At 45.9% G+C, this 21,261-nt stretch overlaps 2 protein-coding genes across 2 annotated transcripts; both read right to left on the reverse strand.

Moving 5' to 3' along the window:
• Window positions 1–61: 61 nt before the first annotated feature.
• Window positions 62–5,125, reverse strand: LOC138099307 (keratin, type I cytoskeletal 19). Its single transcript, XM_068996475.1, has 8 exons — window positions 4,551–5,125; window positions 3,105–3,187; window positions 2,619–2,775; window positions 2,215–2,376; window positions 1,957–2,082; window positions 1,620–1,840; window positions 857–885; window positions 62–350 (listed from the first exon to the last, which is right to left on the reverse strand). Exons 1-8 carry the CDS (start codon window positions 4,989–4,991, stop codon window positions 313–315), a joined length of 1,257 nt encoding a protein of 418 aa, XP_068852576.1. The 5' UTR covers window positions 4,992–5,125; the 3' UTR covers window positions 62–312.
• An 8,439-nt stretch (window positions 5,126–13,564) lies between these two features.
• Window positions 13,565–17,088, reverse strand: LOC138099176 (keratin, type I cytoskeletal 15-like). The gene is made up of 7 exons (XM_068996261.1): window positions 16,642–17,088; window positions 15,732–15,814; window positions 15,423–15,579; window positions 15,051–15,212; window positions 14,762–14,887; window positions 14,443–14,669; window positions 13,565–13,892 (listed from the first exon to the last, which is right to left on the reverse strand). Exons 1-7 carry the CDS (start codon window positions 17,086–17,088, stop codon window positions 13,565–13,567), a joined length of 1,530 nt encoding a protein of 509 aa, XP_068852362.1.
• Window positions 17,089–21,261: the final 4,173 nt, after the last annotated feature.

The following is a 21,261-nucleotide window of genomic DNA, read 5'->3' on the forward strand; positions in this document are numbered from 1 at the left end:
GACTAATTCCTGCCTGAGTAAAGCCAAACTTCAGTGAAATATCACAGTAACTCCAAGGAAGTGAAGATTGCAAGAATGTCATCTTTATTTGAGTAGATGCAGCAATTCAGTACATGCAAAACATAGAAATAATTGCAAAGCTGACCCAATTTGCATCCTAATCATCACTAAGTGAATGAATCTGCCTAAACTTTGTAAACCAAGAACCTTCTGTGCTTTAACAGTCATTTCCAGCAGTTCAGAGTGAGTTCTCTGTCTCAATCCACATGTGCTGTCTGTTTTTTCTGTTTGCAGATGACCCTTGGAGGACCTTCAGTGCTGTTTCCCATCTCCGAGCTTGTCTCTTTTATCTGCAGTAACATGGAGAGAAAGAACAGCAGTTATTTAAGCCCAGCTCACACAGCCCACTCTGTGATGGGCACTGAGCTTGGCTTGGGCCTCATCTCTCATTCCCTTCTCTCAGAACTTTCTCTCTCCATCGCCTGGATTTGACTCATCCCTTTTATGACACCGCTGACCTCTAACAGCTCAAGGCAGGTTTTACTGGCATGTTCCTGCAATTCCCCCGAGCTGGCCAAACTTCAATTCCCATGTCCTTTCATCTGGGGAAATGATTAAGTGTTTTGTGCTTTACTTAGCCTTTACTGTAGCAAAGTGTGAGATGTTTTTCTGATGTCTTACATCTTTTAATGGCTGAAATTTGTTCCATTCTAACCAGAGACATAATTTGTTACTTATTATTTTTTTCTGTGACAAATCATGCAGACCCCAGTTTCTAGAACAGACACAACTACCAGAGTTATGTGTATTTCATTTTAGAAAATAAAACTTCTCTTGAAAGAGAAAGGATTCTTACCGGCAGTTCCCGAAAGGGAGCCAAACATCCTGTGGAACAAAGAGAACAGTTGAAAGGAGAGTTAATACATCAAGTGCTGCACGAGATGAGGATGGATGAAAGCAAATTGTCTATCAATCAGGTACATTCTGTGTGCAGTCAGGGAAGAGATGCCTATCTCCCTGCGCTCCTTCTCAGCGAAGGAGAGGGCGTTGTTGTAGGAAATACATTTTTAAACAAGTGCACTGGGAAAAGACATTATGAAGAAGAAGGAATAGAGGAAATCAAAACCTTTCAACCCCTGCCTCATTTTTTTCCTCCTTGAGGCTGTGTGAGATGAGATCAAGCTGTGCTCCCATGTGGGAGTCACTCAGTGACTGCCTTCACTTCTCTTCCCAGTATTTTCTCCCACACTGATTCCTGTCGAGTAAAAGTTCTCTACCTGGTAACAGGGAGTTTATGGGAATTCATTATTAATTTTTATATTCTGTAAAACATTATTAACTGCACTGTTCCTGACTGTGATGCAGCTGATCGCTTCAACTATTAGTTGCAATTAATCTACTGTGCTGCTTATCAGTTCCCCTTCCTGTTTAGAAACTCTTTGAGGTCTCACTTCATGTCAATGGCAACTATAACATTTCTGGCTCCACCATGGTCCAGAAAAATTAGTTTGTTAAAAATTCTAGAACCCTAAGAGTATTTAATTGTGTTTACCAAGGTGGTGTGGCAAATGAGCACCATGGCATGGTCAGACTTATGAGGCTGAGAAAAAGGTTCTTACTGGGACTCCTGGCCTTCCAGGAGCTGTCGGTATGTAGCAATCTCTTGCTCCAGCCGAGTCTTGATATCCATGAGGATCTTATATTCGGTGTTCTGGCGCTCCATGTCAGCTCGGAGCTCAGCCAGCTGTGCCTCAATGCTGCCAACCAGCCCCTGGATCTGTGCCAGCTGCGCCCCGTAACGCGCTTCCGTGTCGGCCAAGGTGCCTTCCAGCGCCGCTTTCTGTCAGGGGAAACCACAGACAGGAGAAGTTGCTGCTAGTGCAGGGCTCTGTGTAGGGAGGGAAATACTGGTCCTTTCCAGTGGGGGGTGGTCAGGCAGTGCAAATTCTGACGTACCATGCTGAGCTGGGACTGCAGCTCGATCTCCAGCCCTTGCAGGGTGCGTCTCAGGTCAGTGACCTCGGACTTGCTGCTCTGCAGCTGTTCGGTGTTAACAGCGACTTCACGGTTCAGCTCCTCGGTCTGAGACGGGGAAAACACTATGTGAGAAATTTGGGGGACGTAAGGGTGCCACAGCATTTTTCTGTGTGTTTTAATAGCTGTTTCTTTCATGGATTTTTTGGTTAGTGTTTGTATGGTACGGACAGGTTTTACCTTGCTGTGGAACCAGGCCTCAGCATCCTTCCTGTTCTTCTCAGCCATGTGTTCATACTGGTCCCTCATATCTGCCAGGATCTTGGACAGGTCAATGCCTGGAGCAGAGTCCAGTTCAACACTGATTTGACCAGCTACTTGCCCTCTCAGGGCACTCAGCTCCTGTGGGGAGTGGCAGAGGAGACAAAAGAGGGTACAACTGTAAACTGAAAACATTATGAACCTTCTGTTCTTTCTTCAAGGGCTAAGGCTGACTGACACCCTGAGATACTGGCAGGAGGGATCTCAGTCTACATAAAAATCTTTTCCTCACTGTTGCGGAGCCCAGGGCAATCCTGAGGGACTCCACATCTCCACAGGCTGTTTCTCTAGTGCCATTTTCAAACATATTTCTTGGGATTTACCTCCTCATGGTTTTTCTTTAGGTAGGCCAGTTCCTCCTTTAATCCTTCAATCTGCAGCTCCAGGTCAGCTCTGGACAGGGTCAGCTCATCCAGGACCCGGCGCAGGCCATTGATGTCGGCCTCCACGCTCATGCGAAGACCTTGCTCAGTTTCAAACCTTAAAAAAGCAAAACGAACCTATTCAGGTTCACTGATTAACCAGCTCACAAGAAACACAGTATGAATGTATCTGGGTTTGTAGGATTTATGGTGTAGCAAATGTTATCAAGCATTAAACCTTTCTCCACATATTTCACATTATGCAAAATTTTCAGTGGTGCAGATGGTGCTCTTAGCAAAGACATGAAGGGTTGAACTGCATGGACAGGATCAAACCAATGTTCATACAGGGGTGTTAGGGGCATTCCATTCCTGTTTCACTGCCCTTTGGTTCAACAAGGATTTTTGCCTACTCATGAGATCTCTTCCCTCTCTGAAATTACTCACTTGGTTTTGAAGTCATCTGCAGCCAGCCTGGCATTGTCAATCTGCAGCACAATCCTGGCGTTATCGATGGTGGCATCAAGGATCTGCAAACAATGAGAGCTCATTACTGAGGCTGAAACAACTGTTATCAGCTTCCCTGCTCTGCAGATAAGAGTGAAGAGTCTATTTCATCTGTAGCTACAGCAAACAGAAGTGTAGGGAAGGATCAGTGATCTACAGCAAACATGTCACATACTTCTGCCAGGATTGTGTTTTGGGCATATCCTTGTGTCTGGTGTATGGTGGCTTTAGGTAGAAGTTCCACAGTGAGACAAAGAAACAAAACTAGGTGCTGGCTGAGAGGGAGAGGACTTTGAGATACCATCTTTGATCACATTTTTATTTCCTAGAATACCCAGGATTGTGTTTATTCATTCTTTTAATGCATCATGAAAGCCTCCGAAGGAAATTTTATTTAGAAGGAATCTCTGTTCAGTTTTACCTGGAAAGCATGCCTGCCACTATGCCTGCCACTTCTAAAACTCAAAAGGTCACCCACAAAACCAGCTGGAACAACATTTTCCCTCCCCTAACTAAAGAGAGTGAAAGAAAGGAGGGAAAAAATATTAAAAGGAGAAAATCCCATTGCCAGTTCTGCTGTCAGCAGAGCTCAGATTTTAAATCGGGAGCAAATGTGGGTGGGTTGCAGCAAGGAGAAGCAACCTGCGTGGGAGCGGTCATGAACTCCAGGCTGAACTCGGAAAACTAAACCTCGAGTTTTCTTTCATTTATTTACATAGTTAATCAGCTACGTGTTATGCAGGGTGTGTATCACCTCAGCAATCTGTTATCAGGTACCCATGGGCTCTTGGGGCAAATCCTGCATTTATATATGGGATTGATTACTTCATGTCTGCTGTTCCCTTTTTTTCCTATGCCAAATGTTTCAGTTCACTTGATTCCAAGGTTAAGTATGGGAAATGTAAAAAAAGAAATTATTCTTAACCCATTTTTATTTTCATTGTTAAAGCAATGAACCAGTGTCCGGGCCTCTGAGGGTTTTCAATCTCTATGGCAGGTGAGAGGTTGCAGAGACAGGCAGGTTGCGGTCACTGCTTGGCTCTCATTATATATTAGTTTATATATGGTCATATATACATTAACTGGTCATATGTGTATGCGTGTGTATAAACATATGCTTTGTTAAAGGCAAACATTATCAGAGTTCAGTACTCAGGCATCCCACACTGACTGGTTTGTACCTTTTCTTGGCTAGCATTTAAAAAAGTAGATAATTCAATATTGATATTGACTTTATCCCCCCCACCCATTCCTTGCATGTACATCTCCCTCTCCTTCTCATGACCTGCAGTGCTTTCTAGGGGTTCCCTAAGGAACTTTTTGGGTTTTCATACTTCCTTTGTAAGTGGAAATCTAAGACGATTGTTGATAAATATTAACACCTACCTTGTCTCGAAGGTCCTCAATTGTCTTGAAATAAGGACTGTAGTCCCGAGTTGGGCTTGGTCCTTGTTTTTGGTACCAGTTTCGGATTTTGGTTTCAAGGTCAGAGTTTGCCTCTTCCAGCGCACGCACTTTCTCCAGGTAGGAGGCCAGGCGATCGTTCAGGCTTTGCATGGTTGCCTTTTCGTTTCCCGAGAGGAGGCCATCGCCGCCCAGGCCACCCCCATAGCTAAAGCTGCTGCTGAAGCTGCCTCCACCATAGCCCCCCCCCAGGCCGCTTCCTAGGCCAGAGGAGACAAACCTGGCAGAGGACACGGACACACCTCTGCCACCAGATCCCCCGTGGATGCTGGGGGCCCTGAAGCTGCCACCGAACCGGAGGGAGGAGGCGCCGGGCCCCCCCGCCACGGAGGAGCTGGTTTGCCTGAAGCTGTAACTGGCCATGGGGAGGAAGAGCAAGGACCCAAACTAAGCTGCACCTCAGCGGCTCGAGATCCCGAGGCAGGAGAGTGCCCTGCTCTCCCACCCCACCGCTTTTATGCCGGTGACAATGGGAGTTGTCTCCAGAATGTGTTATCTGAGACCCATGGAATTTATCAGCCCTAAGCCTTCTGCCAACACGGCGGTTCCCCTTATTGGTCAGTGGCTATGGAGTGGGCTGATTCCTTCCCCAGTCCCTCCACACGCGGGACGCGATCCCCTCCCCCGGACCGCTGCCGCTTGAAGCAGAAGGTGGGATTTGGAGGAGGCGTCTCCCTACAGAGGGGAGCGTTCCTAAGCCTGGTTAGAGTTTACCTACATGGGAACAAAGGGGCTGGGAGCGCACCCACTACGGCCAACAACGCGGCCAGAGCGGAGTCACACAAAGACTTGTTTTAATAGTGATTCAGCCTGATAACAGAGCTTGTAAGGAGCCCAAATGGTGAACAGTGTGTGTGGACCTTCACAAAACACATTCCAACTCCTCTGTTTCCCTCATTCCCCTTGCAAAAATGTCTTCTTTCAGAAATGAAGTTATCACTCTTCCTGCCTTTGCTCTCAGTTCCGTTTGGGCTAATAGAGAACGTGCTGCGTCTGAGTCTGGTTTTCTACAGACACAAGAATCTTTCTGAAGCAGCCGTGGCTGCCGTCTGTAGCGGAGAGCAGCAGCAACATCCCTAAGTACCTGGGGAGTGAGCAGAAACAAGTGTCTGATTACACATTGAGTCGTTTGATTGCTACTGAAGGAGAGAAGCAAAGAGAAGAAACAGAATCACTTAGTTTTGTCTTTGAGAGTAATGAAAATGTCCTCTGTTACCCAAGATGGATTTTCAAAAGCTTTTGTTACTGTGCGCTCCTGCCTGAGCATCCCTAACACACAAAGGGATACTCAGAGCTTTCCTTCCATTCTCTTTCTTTCTCGTTCCCTCCAAACTTCTGCAACTCCCCAGAAGTGTTTCGGAGAAAGAGAAAGTTCTGGCCTGGCAGCACTTGCAGCTCTTGGGAGCAGCCAGGCCTTTCTATACCGGTGAAAAATGCTCCAGGTGTTTCAGGCCACACAATAGAGCTGCACTCCCTGTGTACAGGGGTGTCAAACTGCGGGGCAAATTCAGGGAGGGAAAGAGCAAACAGCAAATGGGAGGCCAGCCAAGGCACCTGTATCACCAGGTAATGAGGAGGCCGTATCAGAAGGAGGAATTCTGCAGTGCCTCAGGTGCAGAATATATCACTGGGTACACACAGGATATGTACCACACTTCAGCTCTTTCCTCTCTTTACAGACTGCTGCCTTCCACAACTCCATCCTGCACTGCAACGCTGTGCAGCCTTTCCTCGCAGGCCCAGGGACACTCCTGCTGCCAGAGACACGCCGCTTGTTCCTCCAGGAGACCTGAATGTCCTGTTCAACCCTGGGTGGGACAAACCTGCCCAGCCAGTAACTGCTCCAAGGGCTGCGAACAGCTGAAATAGTGGTGTCAGGAGGTTACTGAGAGAAAACAATTGGAGAACAGTTACATTTTTGTTAAATATTGAAGTCCATAGTTAGAGCGTAAAGAGCATTGGTCCATGCACCTTTCTTCACTGAACAGAAAAGCAAGAAGCTGACTGGAGAATAAGTACCAGTGTGGTCTTTTTGAGATCAATCTCCTGCTGAAGGAGAGAGGAACATCTGTCCCTCCAGGTACTCCTTCAGCATTCCCTGGACTCCCATATCAGAACCTCAATGCAGTGTATTTTTGGGTTTTGCAAAATAAAATGCACATCTGTGATGCTGCATAATATTTTATGATTCAGGTCATGAAAATTGGGATCTGGAAGGCTTCTGGATGCCCTCTGCAGCCTCTTTAGTAAAAGCAGCAATCACCATATACTGAACTGTCAGAATATTGCTCAGGTACTGCAGGCAGGTTGGGTTTGCATGTGCTTACAGGGAAGAATCTCCCAAAGAATGAACTGCAATTCTTAGTGTCAGTTTGCAAGTACAGCTGGAAGTGTCAGAAGAAAGGCTTGGGACACACTGTCAGATGGATTAATCTCATTTATAACACCGAATACATCATAAGCTTCTAGTACCAAATCAATCCCTCACACAGCATTTTTGCTAAAACTTAATTCTAAGTCTTTTAACTTTCCATCTCTGTTTTACCTCAATGGCTGCATGTGTTTGTTTTTGTAGGGACTCCCTTAAGCTGAGAACGTGTACTTAAATGCTTGGAAAAGCCTTTAATATGGCAAGTTGAAGAAGGTGCTATTAGCGTTCAGCATAGGTCTCTTTTTCTCCCAGTACAATAAACCTAATTTATGGCAGGGTCAGCTTTTCCCCAATAAGGAATGGTCAGCACAGGGAATTTCCTTTATCTTCGCCTTATCAGAGGGGAAGGGAGACACATTTTTTCAAGTGAAGTCATCCAGTCACGCCCAAGCTCCTGTCTGAGACCTGGTTCTGCTTTAACTTTATCTTCTCTGCCTTGCCAGTCACTGCTGCTTTAAAACTTTCATACTGTTTCAGGGTAGTTTTATTAATTGTCCTGTAAACCGTTTTTTCTTGCCCTTGATGACATTGGCATATCCTCCTCTCTTTTCACATCCTGCTGAATTTGTGTCCAAGGATAGCTAATGCAATTACACTTAAATGAACTTGCTGAACATTTTAACCAATTTTGTTAGTGCCTGCAGTCCCATGGATGCATCTATGAATGAATGAGCAAAGCCAATTTATTGTTCTGGATTTACCTTTTAAATTGTTAACTGTTTGTTCCTTCTGGTAATTCTTCCTTTCTGCCTTTGCTTCCATCAGTGAAAATGTGCTGCTTTTTCATGTGCACATTTTTAGTCTCCATCTCTTCTCTTGCTCATCTGAACTTTGTCCACCCTCCCAACTGATCATGTCACAGGCCCTCTTATGATCACAGCTTAGGATGTTTTTCTCCCCTTTTAAAGATCAGAGGCATGAAACATTTGCAGCTCTTTAATTCCAGCACAAAATTTTCTATTTTTTGTTTAAACTTATTTGTGGGAAGAACCAGTGACCACAAGCTCTGATCTGCAGCTGGTAGCAAGGTAAACTGCAGTTAAGGTTTGCCCAGCATACAATTCTCAGCTGTCTGGTTTTTACAGCCCATCATAAATCTTTTTTTTTTTTTTTAATCCTCACAAACCTGGCATTGCCATGTATTTTCTGAATGTGCCAACAGATTGTGAGACAAGAATGTTGCTGTGCTAAAGAGGCAGGTCCCAGCACATGCACACACAGCTGTGAGTGGCTGGAGAAGAGGGTAGGGAAGAGCAGAGCAGCACTGGGAATTTGCTCAAAATGGCTGTTTTTGCAAAGTAGAGGCATTGTGATGAAGGGAATGCATCATTCCTGCACTGAAAGAGGTGAGAAATAAGGTTGTGTAACAGACATTGTGTTCTGTTGTGTTAACAGAAATTGTGAGAGTGAGACACAGGACAAGACATTTCTGTCCAGGGCTCTGGTTTGCTCGTGGCAGGACAGAAACGATGGATCAATGATTTGAGCTGAACTGGAATGATTCCTGCCCAGGCTGCTGCAGTGCTATTGGGGCACAGAATTTAATTTCTCAATGATTGCCATTTATGAAACACTTGAATAGATTGGTATGAGGAAAATACATAAAAGATCCTCCTGAAGAGCTCAAGCACTTCAATAACTGGGAGCAGTGTAAATACTTCGCAAATCCTTGAAACTGGCTGTGGTGTGGAAATTCCTTATTGTTGTCCCTGTTTCCCTAGAAACAGAACTAGCTTTAAACTCCTCACTCCTCTATCATTCCAGAGCTCTTATGATAAGGCAAATCAGGGAATAAAGTACCTAAGACAGGAAAACAAACCAGATTTTCTTATCATGGGATTAAAGATTGTGTGGGAAGGAAGGCTTGGTTGGGGCACCAAGCCCTAGGGAGTGCAAGTCAACTCACTGGATGTACTTTCACACTTCCTTTAACCTGTTATCTGGCTGGTAAATCTCAGCAAGGTATGATTGGGCTGGAAACTATTATTTGAGAGTCAAACATGACAAACTGACAGGAGGATATGTTCCAAAAGTCAGGTTTCTGCAGGCAGCAGCAAAGGCAGTGCAGGGGCCTCTGCCAAACCCCAAGGGACTGAACCTGTCCCGGGCTCGGGGGAGCAGTGGCTGTTGGACACTTGCCATGGCCTCTGCACGCTGCCAGGATTCACGCTGAGGGAGGAGGCCTGGGGCTATCCACAGGGATCTTCTCATACGCCACATGGAAAATTCCTACTCAAAAATAAATCCTAGACTTGGGAGAGACACAGAGTAGATGGGGTTCATAGCGCAGAGCTGAGCTGTTTTATTCTGTTCCTGTCTGTAAAACATTTGTATGTCTATTATTTTTATCTATGTGCTCATATATTTACATGAACATATTTGTATATATAGACTTATAGAGTATTATTTCCCTTTCTAATTTTATAAAAGTATATTCTGATCATAGGGGTAAGCCACAGCTTCCAGTAAGGGCAGAGATTTTACTGCAAGGCTTAAACACATGTTCTGGATCTAATTAGAAAACAAGGAGCTCGCTTAGTACCCTCCTGGTGGATCCTTGGATTTGGGCTTTCCTGATCCTGCTGATGATTTCAGTTTTTCTTGACAGGAATTTTCGCAATCTGCAGACCTCTGGTTGGGCTCAGTGAGAAAATACAACTGTTCATCTATGAGGGCAAGCCCTGTAGCCTCTGGTTTGTGGAGCTGCTGCCAGGGAGGTGTTTTAAACACTTGGTTCTCATGGCAACTCTCAGCCCATGGAAACCCCTTTGGAGCCCTGGTTCTGGCTGCCCTGGCTGGTCACACAACTTCAAGGGACCAAAAGGGGATTTCTTACCACTCTAACAGTTTGTGCCACTTTCGAAAAGGAGTGTTTTCCCCATCTTTGTGAGTACCAGGTAAGTCCCTTCCTGGGCAGTCCTGGCTGTTACCTTCATAAAACCCAGGATTTTCCATCAGACTCTGACACCCATATTCAGCTTTAAATCTTCTTTTTATTAAAAACAGAGGTCTGTGCCAACTGTCTGTATTTTGGCAGCCCACTGCCAGCAAAGCAAGTGACTGAAGAGCCTGCTGAGTGCCTTTTCACGCTTTCCTAATGGATTCAGCTTTAATAACTGATAAAATCTGGTGACATAACTTTCAACAGCATTTTCGACAGAAAGCAGTTGTTGGTATTTGTTTAAAATCTTTGTGTGTGTGTGTGAGTGCCGTGAACGTTTGGGTACAGCCACGATTTTCGATAGTCTGATATCAGGTTGTGGGAAAGAACTGAACTAAGATTGGGAATGTTGTCAGAAAATGTTGATTACTGAGGCTGTGGGTGCCTTTGATCCCAGCCCTGTGCGGGTTGCCAGGGCTGGGAGCACAGGTGTGTGCCAGGGAATGGTGTTCCCTGGAGCCAGGCTTGGCGGAGCCGCGGGAGCGTGGGCTCCCAAAGTGCGCTATTAGGAGTAATTGCAGAGTGCAGAAACCTCTCTTTAGGCGGTACTAAAACAGCTCTGAGAGTCAGCTCCAGTGCTCCTGAGACTACGTGTTCACTGTCACTTGTCCTTTATCATACAATCATGGAATGCTTTGGGTGGGAAGGGACATGAAAGCTCATCCAGTTCCACCCTCTGCCACAGGCAGGGACGCCTTCCACTAGAACAGGTTGATCCAAGCCCCTCCAACCAGGCCATGAGCATTTCCAGGGATACGGCAGCAAATACTTAAAGAAATTCCAAAGTTGGTTGGGATTAGCACTCCAAAGTGTTATATATGATGCGAAAGCTAACAGAAATTGTTACAGAGAGAAAGGATTTTCCTGCATGAATTCTCATACTTGTTTAACTTGGCTGCTGCTATTTTTCATGGTTATGGTGGGCTGGTAAATGTCAGAAATATGATAGGAGCCGCTTCCTTTCCTCTCGCTTTTTGTTATAGGCACAGTGAGTCAGAGTTTCTTTTCTCATTCCTTGAGTCAGTGGTGGGCCGACAGGGAAATCTACCTTGTCACCTCTGTGGTTCCATTTCCTTCTAGCCAGGAGTGCCAGAGCCTGGCAGGACTGTGCACAAAGGCACCAGGAGTAGCGGTGGGCTGCCATACCTGTCCATACCCGACAGCTGCCTTTCAAATGGAAGCATTTCCTGTGGGTCTAAATCCTGCAGTCCTGATCCAGAGTGAAGTCCCTCAGAAAACTCAGTTCACTGAATTCTGCTTCTTGTCTTGAATTTCTCTCCATACAGCCATTTCCCCCTCTTATCTTCATCAAACCTCCTGAAAATGTTGTATTATCCAGTTAGAGAGGATTAATTTCCAGAATTGAGCCAGAATCCACGGGATTTGGGGCCCTGGGAAGCGGGAGCAGCACAGAGCGCCCCCTGCAGGCCCGGCTGCTAGCACAGCCATCGAATCCGAGGCATGAAATAAAAAGAAAAACGTGCCGATTTTTGTATTACTGAAGCTGTTCTTTCCTTGTACGAACCATGTCCCAAGCCTGAGGCTTTAATTTAATTTTGAGAGTGTTTTGAGCAGTTTGTGTCACAAATCCTAATTGATATTTCCTGAATTGCCATCAGAGGATGCCAGAGAGTCGACCCAAATGGGCAGACACACTGTCTGTCTGTCGCCCACAGATAAATCTTGTCCCTCGTTCAGAGCTGTGGGCACGCCACTGGAGCAGGATGAGGCTCAACCACAGCATTCCCTCATGCTGGCACTGCAAACATGTCCCACTTAAAAGAGAGCAGAAGGGATGGATATTTGAGAATGTTCCCAACAGACAAAGAGCACAAATGGCTCCTTTCTGGGATTACAGACATTCTTCCTAGTTAAACTGTGCCTAAAGAAGGTATTTGATCCCAAAGTCCGTTATAGCTGGCTAGTGCTGAGGGGGGTTGGGATAGTCAGCCCTGGTTGATAAGAGAGAGGAGTAAAAGGCAGCATAAGGCAGAGCAGTCTCTGTTACTTGCACAGAGCAGAAGAGTCCTGTTGTGACTCCAAGGAGATGCAGTTCTGCTTTGACTTTACAAACCTTTGTTTCCCAGGGAAGTAGTTTCTCTGACTCATCTCTTTCCTGCTGTGCTGAGAATTCAGCTTGGATTGTAACATGGAACAGTCTGATGTCTTTTAAAATAATACCTTGTTATCCAAAACGATGATGTTTTACCTGTCCTGACTCTCTTTGCCAAGCAGTGTAAGTGTAAAGCTGTGTGACAGAATAAGAAATGTCTGTGATTCAGGAGGTGTTCAGGGAACAATGAAGCCTGTGAGACCCACCCAGGGTATGGGACAGGGCGGCAGTGGAGTCACTCCCCTGCTATGTGGCTGACCCTGTTCAGCAGCTTCCTCAGCCTTGCAAACCAAACACTTAAATGCAGATTTGTAAGTTTGAAATGGCTGAGATATTTCACCCTTTTTCTTCCTCTGTTGAGCCCAAGTAAGGTGAGCGTGGTACATGAAGTGGGGCAGGTTTAGTAACAAAGCTTGAACCTTGCCTGCACCATGCCATTCTCCAGCCAGAGCTCTGACAGCATGGAGCTGGGAATGACCCTATGGAATAAGGGAACACACTCCTCCATTTGGAACTATCAGATAAAAGACCCGAGCTCAGATTTTCTGACATGGCAGGAGGAATAATCCCAACAACTGAATGTTGGGTTAGTAGAACTTTCATACTCCTCACTCATTTCCTGATCTAACCCTTTGCTTTAATTGAACACGATTAGACAGTGCTCTCATCCGGAAGCTGGGAAAGGGCTGCCTGGATAGGACTGATTTCTCACTCAGTGACTCAAAGGAAAGTGGTTTTGATTTGACAAAATTTTCATGAAATTTTGAGGTTAATTAATCCTGATTTTTCACTTCAGCTGCTGAATTAGCAAATCAACTATTTGCACATCCCTTGCAACATATGCTATGAAAAAGGGGTTCCCCCATCCCTTTCTCTTCCCCATAGGTGTCACCCTTGAGTTTAATGTGGATGTATTTATTCATCTCCAGGATTTTATCCAGTCATCATAAGATTTAGGATTCCCGTATTACTTTGGAACCATATTAAATAATTCACACAACCTTAATTTCTTTGTGTATCTCACTTGCTACACTTAAATGTAAATACAATATTAATATACCAAATAGACTGCTGGACACAGAGTTTTCTTTGCATTGCAGAAATGTAAAGCTTTATTTGAGGAATTGTTGTGCAGTAGAGTACCAAGTGCACTGCAGAGACCTGTGTGTAAGCACAGTGATCACAGTGATGGACAGCATGAGAAGGGAGAAGTAGATAACTTTAGGAAAAGCATTTGGAGAGCAATCTGTGCGTGGGGTACATCACAGCGCCTGTGGGCTTTGTGTTACCACGTTGTGGGCCGGACTGCTCCCATGGCACTGATTGGATCAGGGAAGACCAACAAGTCGGTGGTATCTTAGCACACTCTTGACTGCCCTGTGGAAAGAAAGAAGAAACCATTGCTCCAATAGGGAAACCAAGTGTCTCTTTGCAGCGCTGACACTTCAGACTCATCCACTATTTAAATACCCATTTGTTAGCAAAAGCATGGGAAAGGAGCTTAATCTGTCTCTGGAACTGGAGCCAAACCACCTAGAAATGAAGAGCTTTGATTGTGAGTGGTTTAATCCCTGCTGCAATTGCAGATTTGGAAGCCATAGCACAAGGTTGGTGTGAACAGGAAAAGGGATGAAACACAAAATGTGAAAGCTGTAAGTTTGGATCCTCTTTGGAAGATGTTTCTTACCTGCCTTGTCACTAGATTGACCATGACAGTAGGAACTAGAAGAATAAGAGTGGGAGGACATTCCTCCTCCTTGGAGAGCTCCTTGAGATGATCTGTGAAATGAAAGGAGTTTTAATGAAGGGAACAATAAATACATAGTGACATCATGTGCAGTGCAAGTAACAGCGCAGCTTTTCCTGGATCTTGCAAATATATTTTTATATATAGTTTTTCATTTCATTCCCTCCAGATGTATTTTCCTAGAAAATTGCAAAAGCAGAGACAGCAAGAGACTGTTGCAGTATAATTCTTGTACTCTCACAGTCCAGTTTGTGCTTGTTCCTCTACTGACAGAAGGAATTTCATTACAGTTTGGTTTGGCACAGTGATTCCTCTCATGGAATTCACTGCACACAAACAGGTCAAGAGGAACTGATTAACTCAAAACCTGACAGTAACGATCTCCTTTGTGTTTCCCTTGGTGTTTGATGTGCTTATGAAGTTTCTGATAGACACATTTCAATACAGCTGCCGTGAAAAAAAGCTGCTGAATTTAGATTTCAGCTACAGACAAATAAAATATTCTGCTCTGTCTTCCATGAGTGCGAAGAGAGAAAACGTTGTGATAGAATTTGTGCCCTTATTTGCAAACAGAGAACGTACACAAGATCCTGCTGCCCCTCCTGCAGCAGTGCCCGGTACTGCTGGATCTCCTGCTCCAGGCGCATCTTGATGCCCAGGAGCATCTTGTACTCCTGGCTCTGACTCTCCACCTCACAGCGGATGCTGGCCAGCTCCTCCTCAACACAGTTGATCTGCCCCTGGATTTGTTGCAGCATGCGGCCATAGCGAGACTCAGTTTCTGCCAGGGAGTTTTCCAGAGAGCTTTTCTGGAAAGGCAAACACAGGAGTTGAGGAGCAGAGTTCTACAGCTCCCTGCCCGTGCCAAGGAGGGAAGGGCCCGCAGATCCTGCCCACGTACCGTGCTGAGCTGCGCCTGCAGTTCAATCTCCAGGTTCTGCATCTCGCGCCTCAGCTCGGTGAGCTGGTGGCTGCTGGTCTGGATGTCCTGGCTGCTGGAAGTGACCTGCTGATTGACTTCTTGGATCTGTGGAGTCAAACGCCAGAGACACCTTCTGAGCCACAGGGGAGCAGATTTGCTGAATGAGAACTCAAGTCTCCAGGGAGCCTCTCGCTTTCAGCCAGTGCCGGTCCCAGGGTGTCTGAGCTGTCCCACCAAAGGAGACTCCACTCTGGGCATTGCCACGTACCTTCACCTCATACCACTGCTCCACCTCCTTGCGGTTCCTTGCAATGATCTCCTCGTATTCATTTCTCAGGTCATTCAGGGTCTTTGTCAAGTCCTCTCCAGGGGCAGCATTGACCTCCACGCTCACATCGCCACCAGTTTGGGACTGGAGCTGCCTCATTTCCTGCGGGGAGTCGAGGGAAAGACACAAGAGCACCCACAGGTCATTTGTTGTGCTGGGGACTGTGGGCAAATCAGTACCAAGGTACAAAGGAGCGATAATCGCATGGCATAAGGTGGAATTGACTTGATATGTGAAGGTGGGAACCGTGAAGAATCAACAGATTATGTCTTTGACTGTGCTATCTATAATAACAATACAATGCTATTGTACCTCCTCATGGTTTCTCTTCAGAGCAATCAGCTCATCCTTCAAAGACTCCAGCTCAGATTCCAGTGAAGACCGAGTGGTAGTGAGACCATCCAGGATGTTTCTAAGGCCATTGATGTCAGCCTCCACGGTCTGACGGATGACCAGCTCATTCTCATACCTGTACCAAAGGAAAGCAAAGCATTGCACATTCATTTCATTACACTGCGTAGGCTTGATCATACCACTTCAGACAGGGCATCATCCACCTGCATTCATGAGTCTCATAAAATTAATGACAGAAAGAGGCAAGGTTCACAGGGAGGTACTCACTTCATTCGGAAGTCATCAGCAGTCATCTTGCTGTTATCAATGTCCAGAAGCATTCTGTTATTGTCCACAGTGGCAGAAATGATCTGCAAAAGGGAAGGTGGAGAGGAGTCTTGTTGTGTTCTAGATTTCCAGGACAAGCAGAAAGAAGACACAAAGCTTTGCTAGAGTGTTACTGTTGGTCTTGGAATTGTTTTATGGAGTAGTGCAGGGGCCACAGAAAGTTGTTGAATTGCCATGCCACAAGGACTGGTGTCTGCAATGTTTTGGCTTTCCAAAGATTTTGATGAAAGAGTATACTGGTGGGGGAAAGAACAGAAGAACATTTATGTTGGGAAATGGCCAACCCATGTGGGTTCTGCACTCTGCGTGTAGGAAGCAGTGTGGGCTTTGCCCCTGATGCCGTAAGTCATTTCATTAGGAAAAAAGTTGATTGTAAGGGAAGACCTTGGTCGTTCCCCCTGGTGTCTGTAGGAGTGTGCAGGGACAAAGGGAGCTCAGATCCTGCCATCCCGGTGCTTTGGCTTTGCACTCCATCCAGCTGGACTGGGTGGGAGCAGAGGGAAGCACTGTGAACCTCACATGGCGGGTTTGGAGCCACCTGCACAATGTGGGATGTACATTCTGTGAGCCAGCATGTCTGTGGCTGGTGGGGCTCCTGGTGCCTCGGGCTGTGTGCCCGGAGCACGTCCCTGTTGCCTGTGGGCTGCTGTGAGGGTTTGCTCACCCAGGGGATGGGAGGTGCGGCTCAGCAGGTTTGTGCCTGCGGTACCACCAGCACAGCGGTCCCGTGGGCGGTAGAGCCCAGTGCTGAGGATGGAGGGAGGAGGAAGGAGCAAAGAGGAAAGAGGAAGGCCTTAGAGGAGAGAAGAGCATGTGGGAGATGGAGGCACATGTACCAGGATGATCCTACCTGATTTTGGAGTTGTTCGATGGTCTGGTAGTAGGAGCTGTAGTCCTTGGAAACACTGGGAGCTTGTTTCCTGTACCACTCCCGGATGTGGTGCTCAAGCTGAGCGTTCTCTTCCTCCAGCCTTCGCACCTTGTCCAGGTAAGCCGCCAGGCGGTCGTTGAGGTTCTGCATGGTGACCTTCTCATTGCCGCTCAGCAGCAGGTCTCCCCCGGGGCCGCAGCTCCCCGCAAAGCCCCCGCCAAAGCCCCCAGCAAGGCTGCCCATGCTCAGGCTGCCCCCGTAGCCCCCGCAGGCTGCCCCACCGTAGCTGCCCCCGCCGATCACGGAAGAGGCGTAGCGCCGGCAGGACACGGAGGAGCTGCGGCCGCTGCTGCCACCACAGGCGCCTCCACCTCCTCCTCCGCTCCTGTACGAGGTGCTGGATGTTCTCTTGATGCTGCAGCTCATGGTGAAGGGATCAGATATCCAGCCCCAGATGCAAAGCTCTGCACAGCAAGATACAGGAAAGCAAAGTGCAGCGGGCCGTCCTCGCTGGTGGCTATTTATACCTGCCTGGGTGGGTGTCACCTGCCAGGCAGTCCAGCTTCCCATGGGGTTTGCCAGCCACAGTGCTCATGCCGAAAGTGATGTGCTAAGGGGAATTTCTTTTGGGGCTTGGGACGGCCCTCCCCCCAGGTACTGTGTTTGCATGCTGATTCACACCAAGCCTCCACTGCAATTTTGGGTGGGTGGCTGTGAGTTAGATTTTGTTGGAGATAGTTTGTTGCTGGCTACTTAGTGAGAGAGACTCATTTTAATAGTTGTTCTTTGTTCTTTGGAGTAATTTTTTTTTGTCCTGAAAATGGGTGGTGAAAGCACCACCTAATCACTCTGCTTTAATTTCAGAAGTATGGACTCAGACACCCTGTGCATGCGGCTGGTTTAAATTAGCCTGAAGAACTGCCACTTCTGGAAACAGAATCTCTTAAGAATTTAGGTACTTCCCTCGAAAAGAAAGCTCAGTGTGGGGACTGTCTCTCAGGGTACTTAGATTTTTGTAAATCACAGTAGAATGAGCTTAATAGCAGCAATGTTATTTCTGTTCTCACCAAACTCTGGTGGTATCAGTTTCAGGAAATCCTCCTGTCTCATGCAGAGAGCCATGGGCATGCAATGATGCCATTTTAAAGTTGTGAGTTTTTAAACATTTTTGTGCAAATTTCCAGTTACCCAGAGATTATCTTAAGCTGAAATACGTGTGTAAAATCTATGTGGCTGCATTGGCTGTATCCTGGGAGAGGAAAGAAAGGATTTGGCTTTGCCAGATGGAGGCTGAGATTGTTATTAGCTAGCTCTTGAGGATGGAGGTAGCAGGACTGTTTGAAATACAGACCAAGCCTGTTGTCCATGTAGGAAAGGGCACAGTCTGGATTTGAGTGAGTGTGTTTGGGCTGGAAACTAAGGGGAAATTTTTAACTGGGGGAGGCAGCAGGGTCTTGAAGAGCTTCCATTACAGAAGCTGTGGATGGAGTAGAGAGTTTCAAGTCTGATCTTGGTCAGTTGATGTTTGGAATTTTATGCTTGTATAACAGACGTAGCTGTGATGACCCTCTAGATCCCCCTTACCTTCAGTCTTTTGTCCCTTCGTGCTGAACAACTGCACCATTTCTGTAAGGGGGCAGGTTGTGATGAGCCCTTCTTTGGAAAGGAAACTTCATCTTTAAATAACTTTTGGAAAATGTGAATTTTAAGCCTGAAAGACAAGGGGCCTCATTATATGGGGGTTGAACTTTGATGGGAATTCATCTCTATTTGGAAGTTATAGTTTACCTGTTTGTTTTGTTGTTGGTTTCTCCATTTATGCTGTTACTTACACACACCCTGCAGTTGTGGCTCAAGCAAGACTTTTTTTCTAAGCCACAACAATTATGAGATCCATAAAAGTTACCAATGTGTGTTATGGCTGACTGAAGAATCATGGAAAACCATTCACCCTCTTTCTTGACACACCACCATCCCCATATCACAGATAATGTAATCCTTTGATCTGCATAATTATGATTGTTGTTTTATTGGTAGCTCTCTAATTATCTGCACGTCAGAACCGGGTGCTTTGCATATGTTACTGAGACTGAGTCATCATTATTAAAAAATAAAAATTATTTTCTCACAGGGTGTGATTCCTTAGTCATATTTTCCTCATTAGATTGTTGCAATGTACTTTTATTCTCCCCTATGAGATGTTTATTGCTGACTGGTGTTAGTGCCAGAGGTGTTGATTTTATATCTCCTCCTCAGCATTGTTGCATCACAACACTTGACCCAACAATTTCTGACATTTCCCAATGCTTTAATTTCATATTATCACCAGGTGCCTTTTCTTTTTCTCTCTATCCCTCCCTTCTTTTTTTGAATAGGTGGTCTAACCATCCTTACTGCCATAACTGCATCCCAAACACTTCATCTGTAGACTTTCTGTTCTGTAACTCGGGGGTATCTCCTTGTCTCCATGTGCATTTCTGGCCACTGTCTTGTGTACATGGCCCTTGGCCTGAGTAGGCTAAGTCAGTTTGGACCTGCTGATTTACTTCGCAAGCCAGAAGAGCCAGGTCTGTTCAGGAGCCATTACCTTTCATAGTCCTTGCAATGACAGAAGGAGGTCAGACATGTTCTGTGGTAGAAGGTGTTGAGGCTCCTCAGCCTTTCAAAGGGGCTCTAAGAGCTTTGAAATCACATCTTCCCCTGCCAGACCTTTAGTGCACCCCATGGACCTCTGCAAGTCAGAAGTTTCTTTGAAGTAGGAGTGCTGTGAATCCTTTCCCAGTGCTGTTTACTCACTGGTGAAATTGGATGCTGAGCCCCAAACAGATACTCCGAATTGGCAGAATAACCAAAAGCAGCCTGTGGTTTCCACAGAGGCTGTGATGCCATTACTGGATGTATATCTTCAGTCACACAAGAGGGAGAGGACAATCCTAGAAACAATTACTGGTAATTAATTGTTTTACAGTAAATGAGTCAAATGTGGTCTTGGTAAGAAGAGTGCTACTCCCAAGAATTTCATCAGGAACTCCATTTGTGCATTCCTCATGCGTCATCCATTGTCCTGCAGCATCACTCAACCTGTGTGTTTGTTCATTGAGAGCTGAAGGATTTCCACATCCCCCCATTCTGGCCTCATCTTTCTCTTACATGACTCCATGGGATGGGCTCATAAACTTGCAGAAGTGTAGACCTACAGAAAATCCTATTAAGTGTGAGCTATTTTAATTCTGCAGTTGTTCTAAGTCATTATTCATAGTCCTTCCAACAGCTGAAAAAGGAGAAATTTAGAGATAACTCCCAAGAGAAATTAAGCTCTTCCAGCAGAGCGATCCTTTCCTGTTCTCTTTCTCTCTACCTACCTCCTGTTATCAATGATGGTCACTAATTGAATTCTAAATTCCTCCCTGCCAAAGCCTTTTTTTTCCTATCCTGTAGATCTTTTCAGAACACTAAGCAACTGTATGGCTTTTTCTAAGAACATGGATGAGTGAAGTGAGCACCAGGAACAGGCAGTGGTATCAGGATACCTGATCACAGAAATAGCACAAGGTTTCTGGAGCACCTGCCAGCCCTAGATGGAGGCTGTGGGTCTTGCTGTGCCTTTGGCACACCTGTGGTGTGTGTTGTCACTAGGACAGGCCTTGCCCCATCCCTGGGTGGGGGTAAGTCCCCCATGGATCAGCAGGAATGAGTGGAAGGTGTTGTGCTATCAGCAGCAGGACTCCACAGTGAGCTGATCCTGCTGCAGAGACTGGTGCCCACTCCTGAGGACTCTCCCCAGTGCCACCCACTGCAACAAGGCCTCACACTCCCAAATTGGCTCAGAAATGGGGACAGGCACTGCAGCTCTGGAGTTCCCGAGAGTTCTCTGGATTAGGACTGTATTTTTGATCATTCTGATGCTTCTCTGTGCTTCTGGAACATTAGAAAGAAGCAAAATAACCTTTCAGTGCTTAATTATATACATTAACTGTACTTTAAGGTTCCATAACTGTGCCTCAAAAGAGATGTCTCCTTCAGCTGCTTCGGCTATAGTAAATACAGCTGAGACCTGAGTGAGTTCTGGCAGCCTCTCGAGACCAAAGTCATATTTGCATTTGCTTTACATCACTTTCTATACTGTTAAAACCTGAAATGAGCATTTTATTCCCTGTAGACAGGCTTTTATTCACACAAATTCCTGATGTTGGACTGATAAAAGCCAGTTTTTCAACATGAGTAGAAAGTCTCTTTGTGGACACTGACTGCAAGCTGCAGTCAGGGTGCTGTGCTGGCAGAGCCAAGGCACGTGGTTAATGAAAGAAGACCTAAACCAAATCAAACTCTTGTAAGTTGGTTGTGATGAAAAAGTGTTTAATTTCATTACCCTAACAGATCAATCCTTCAGTCTGAAATGAAATGGGAAATACTAGAAACCAGGTTTAATCAGTGGGGAAGGGACCAACAGGCACCTGTAAGTGACACATGGCTGATTCCATGTATCTTGTGCACAAGTCAGAGACTGAAAAGGGGCTTCACTGTGATCTTCAGAAAGCAAAATATGTCTAAAGGACCTGCCCTAATTCAGTATTCCTCTTTCATCTCTAATTTTGTTGC

Source organism: Aphelocoma coerulescens, chromosome 27 (genome assembly GCF_041296385.1).
Source record: "Aphelocoma coerulescens isolate FSJ_1873_10779 chromosome 27, UR_Acoe_1.0, whole genome shotgun sequence".
Lineage (NCBI taxonomy): Eukaryota > Metazoa > Chordata > Aves > Passeriformes > Corvidae > Aphelocoma > Aphelocoma coerulescens.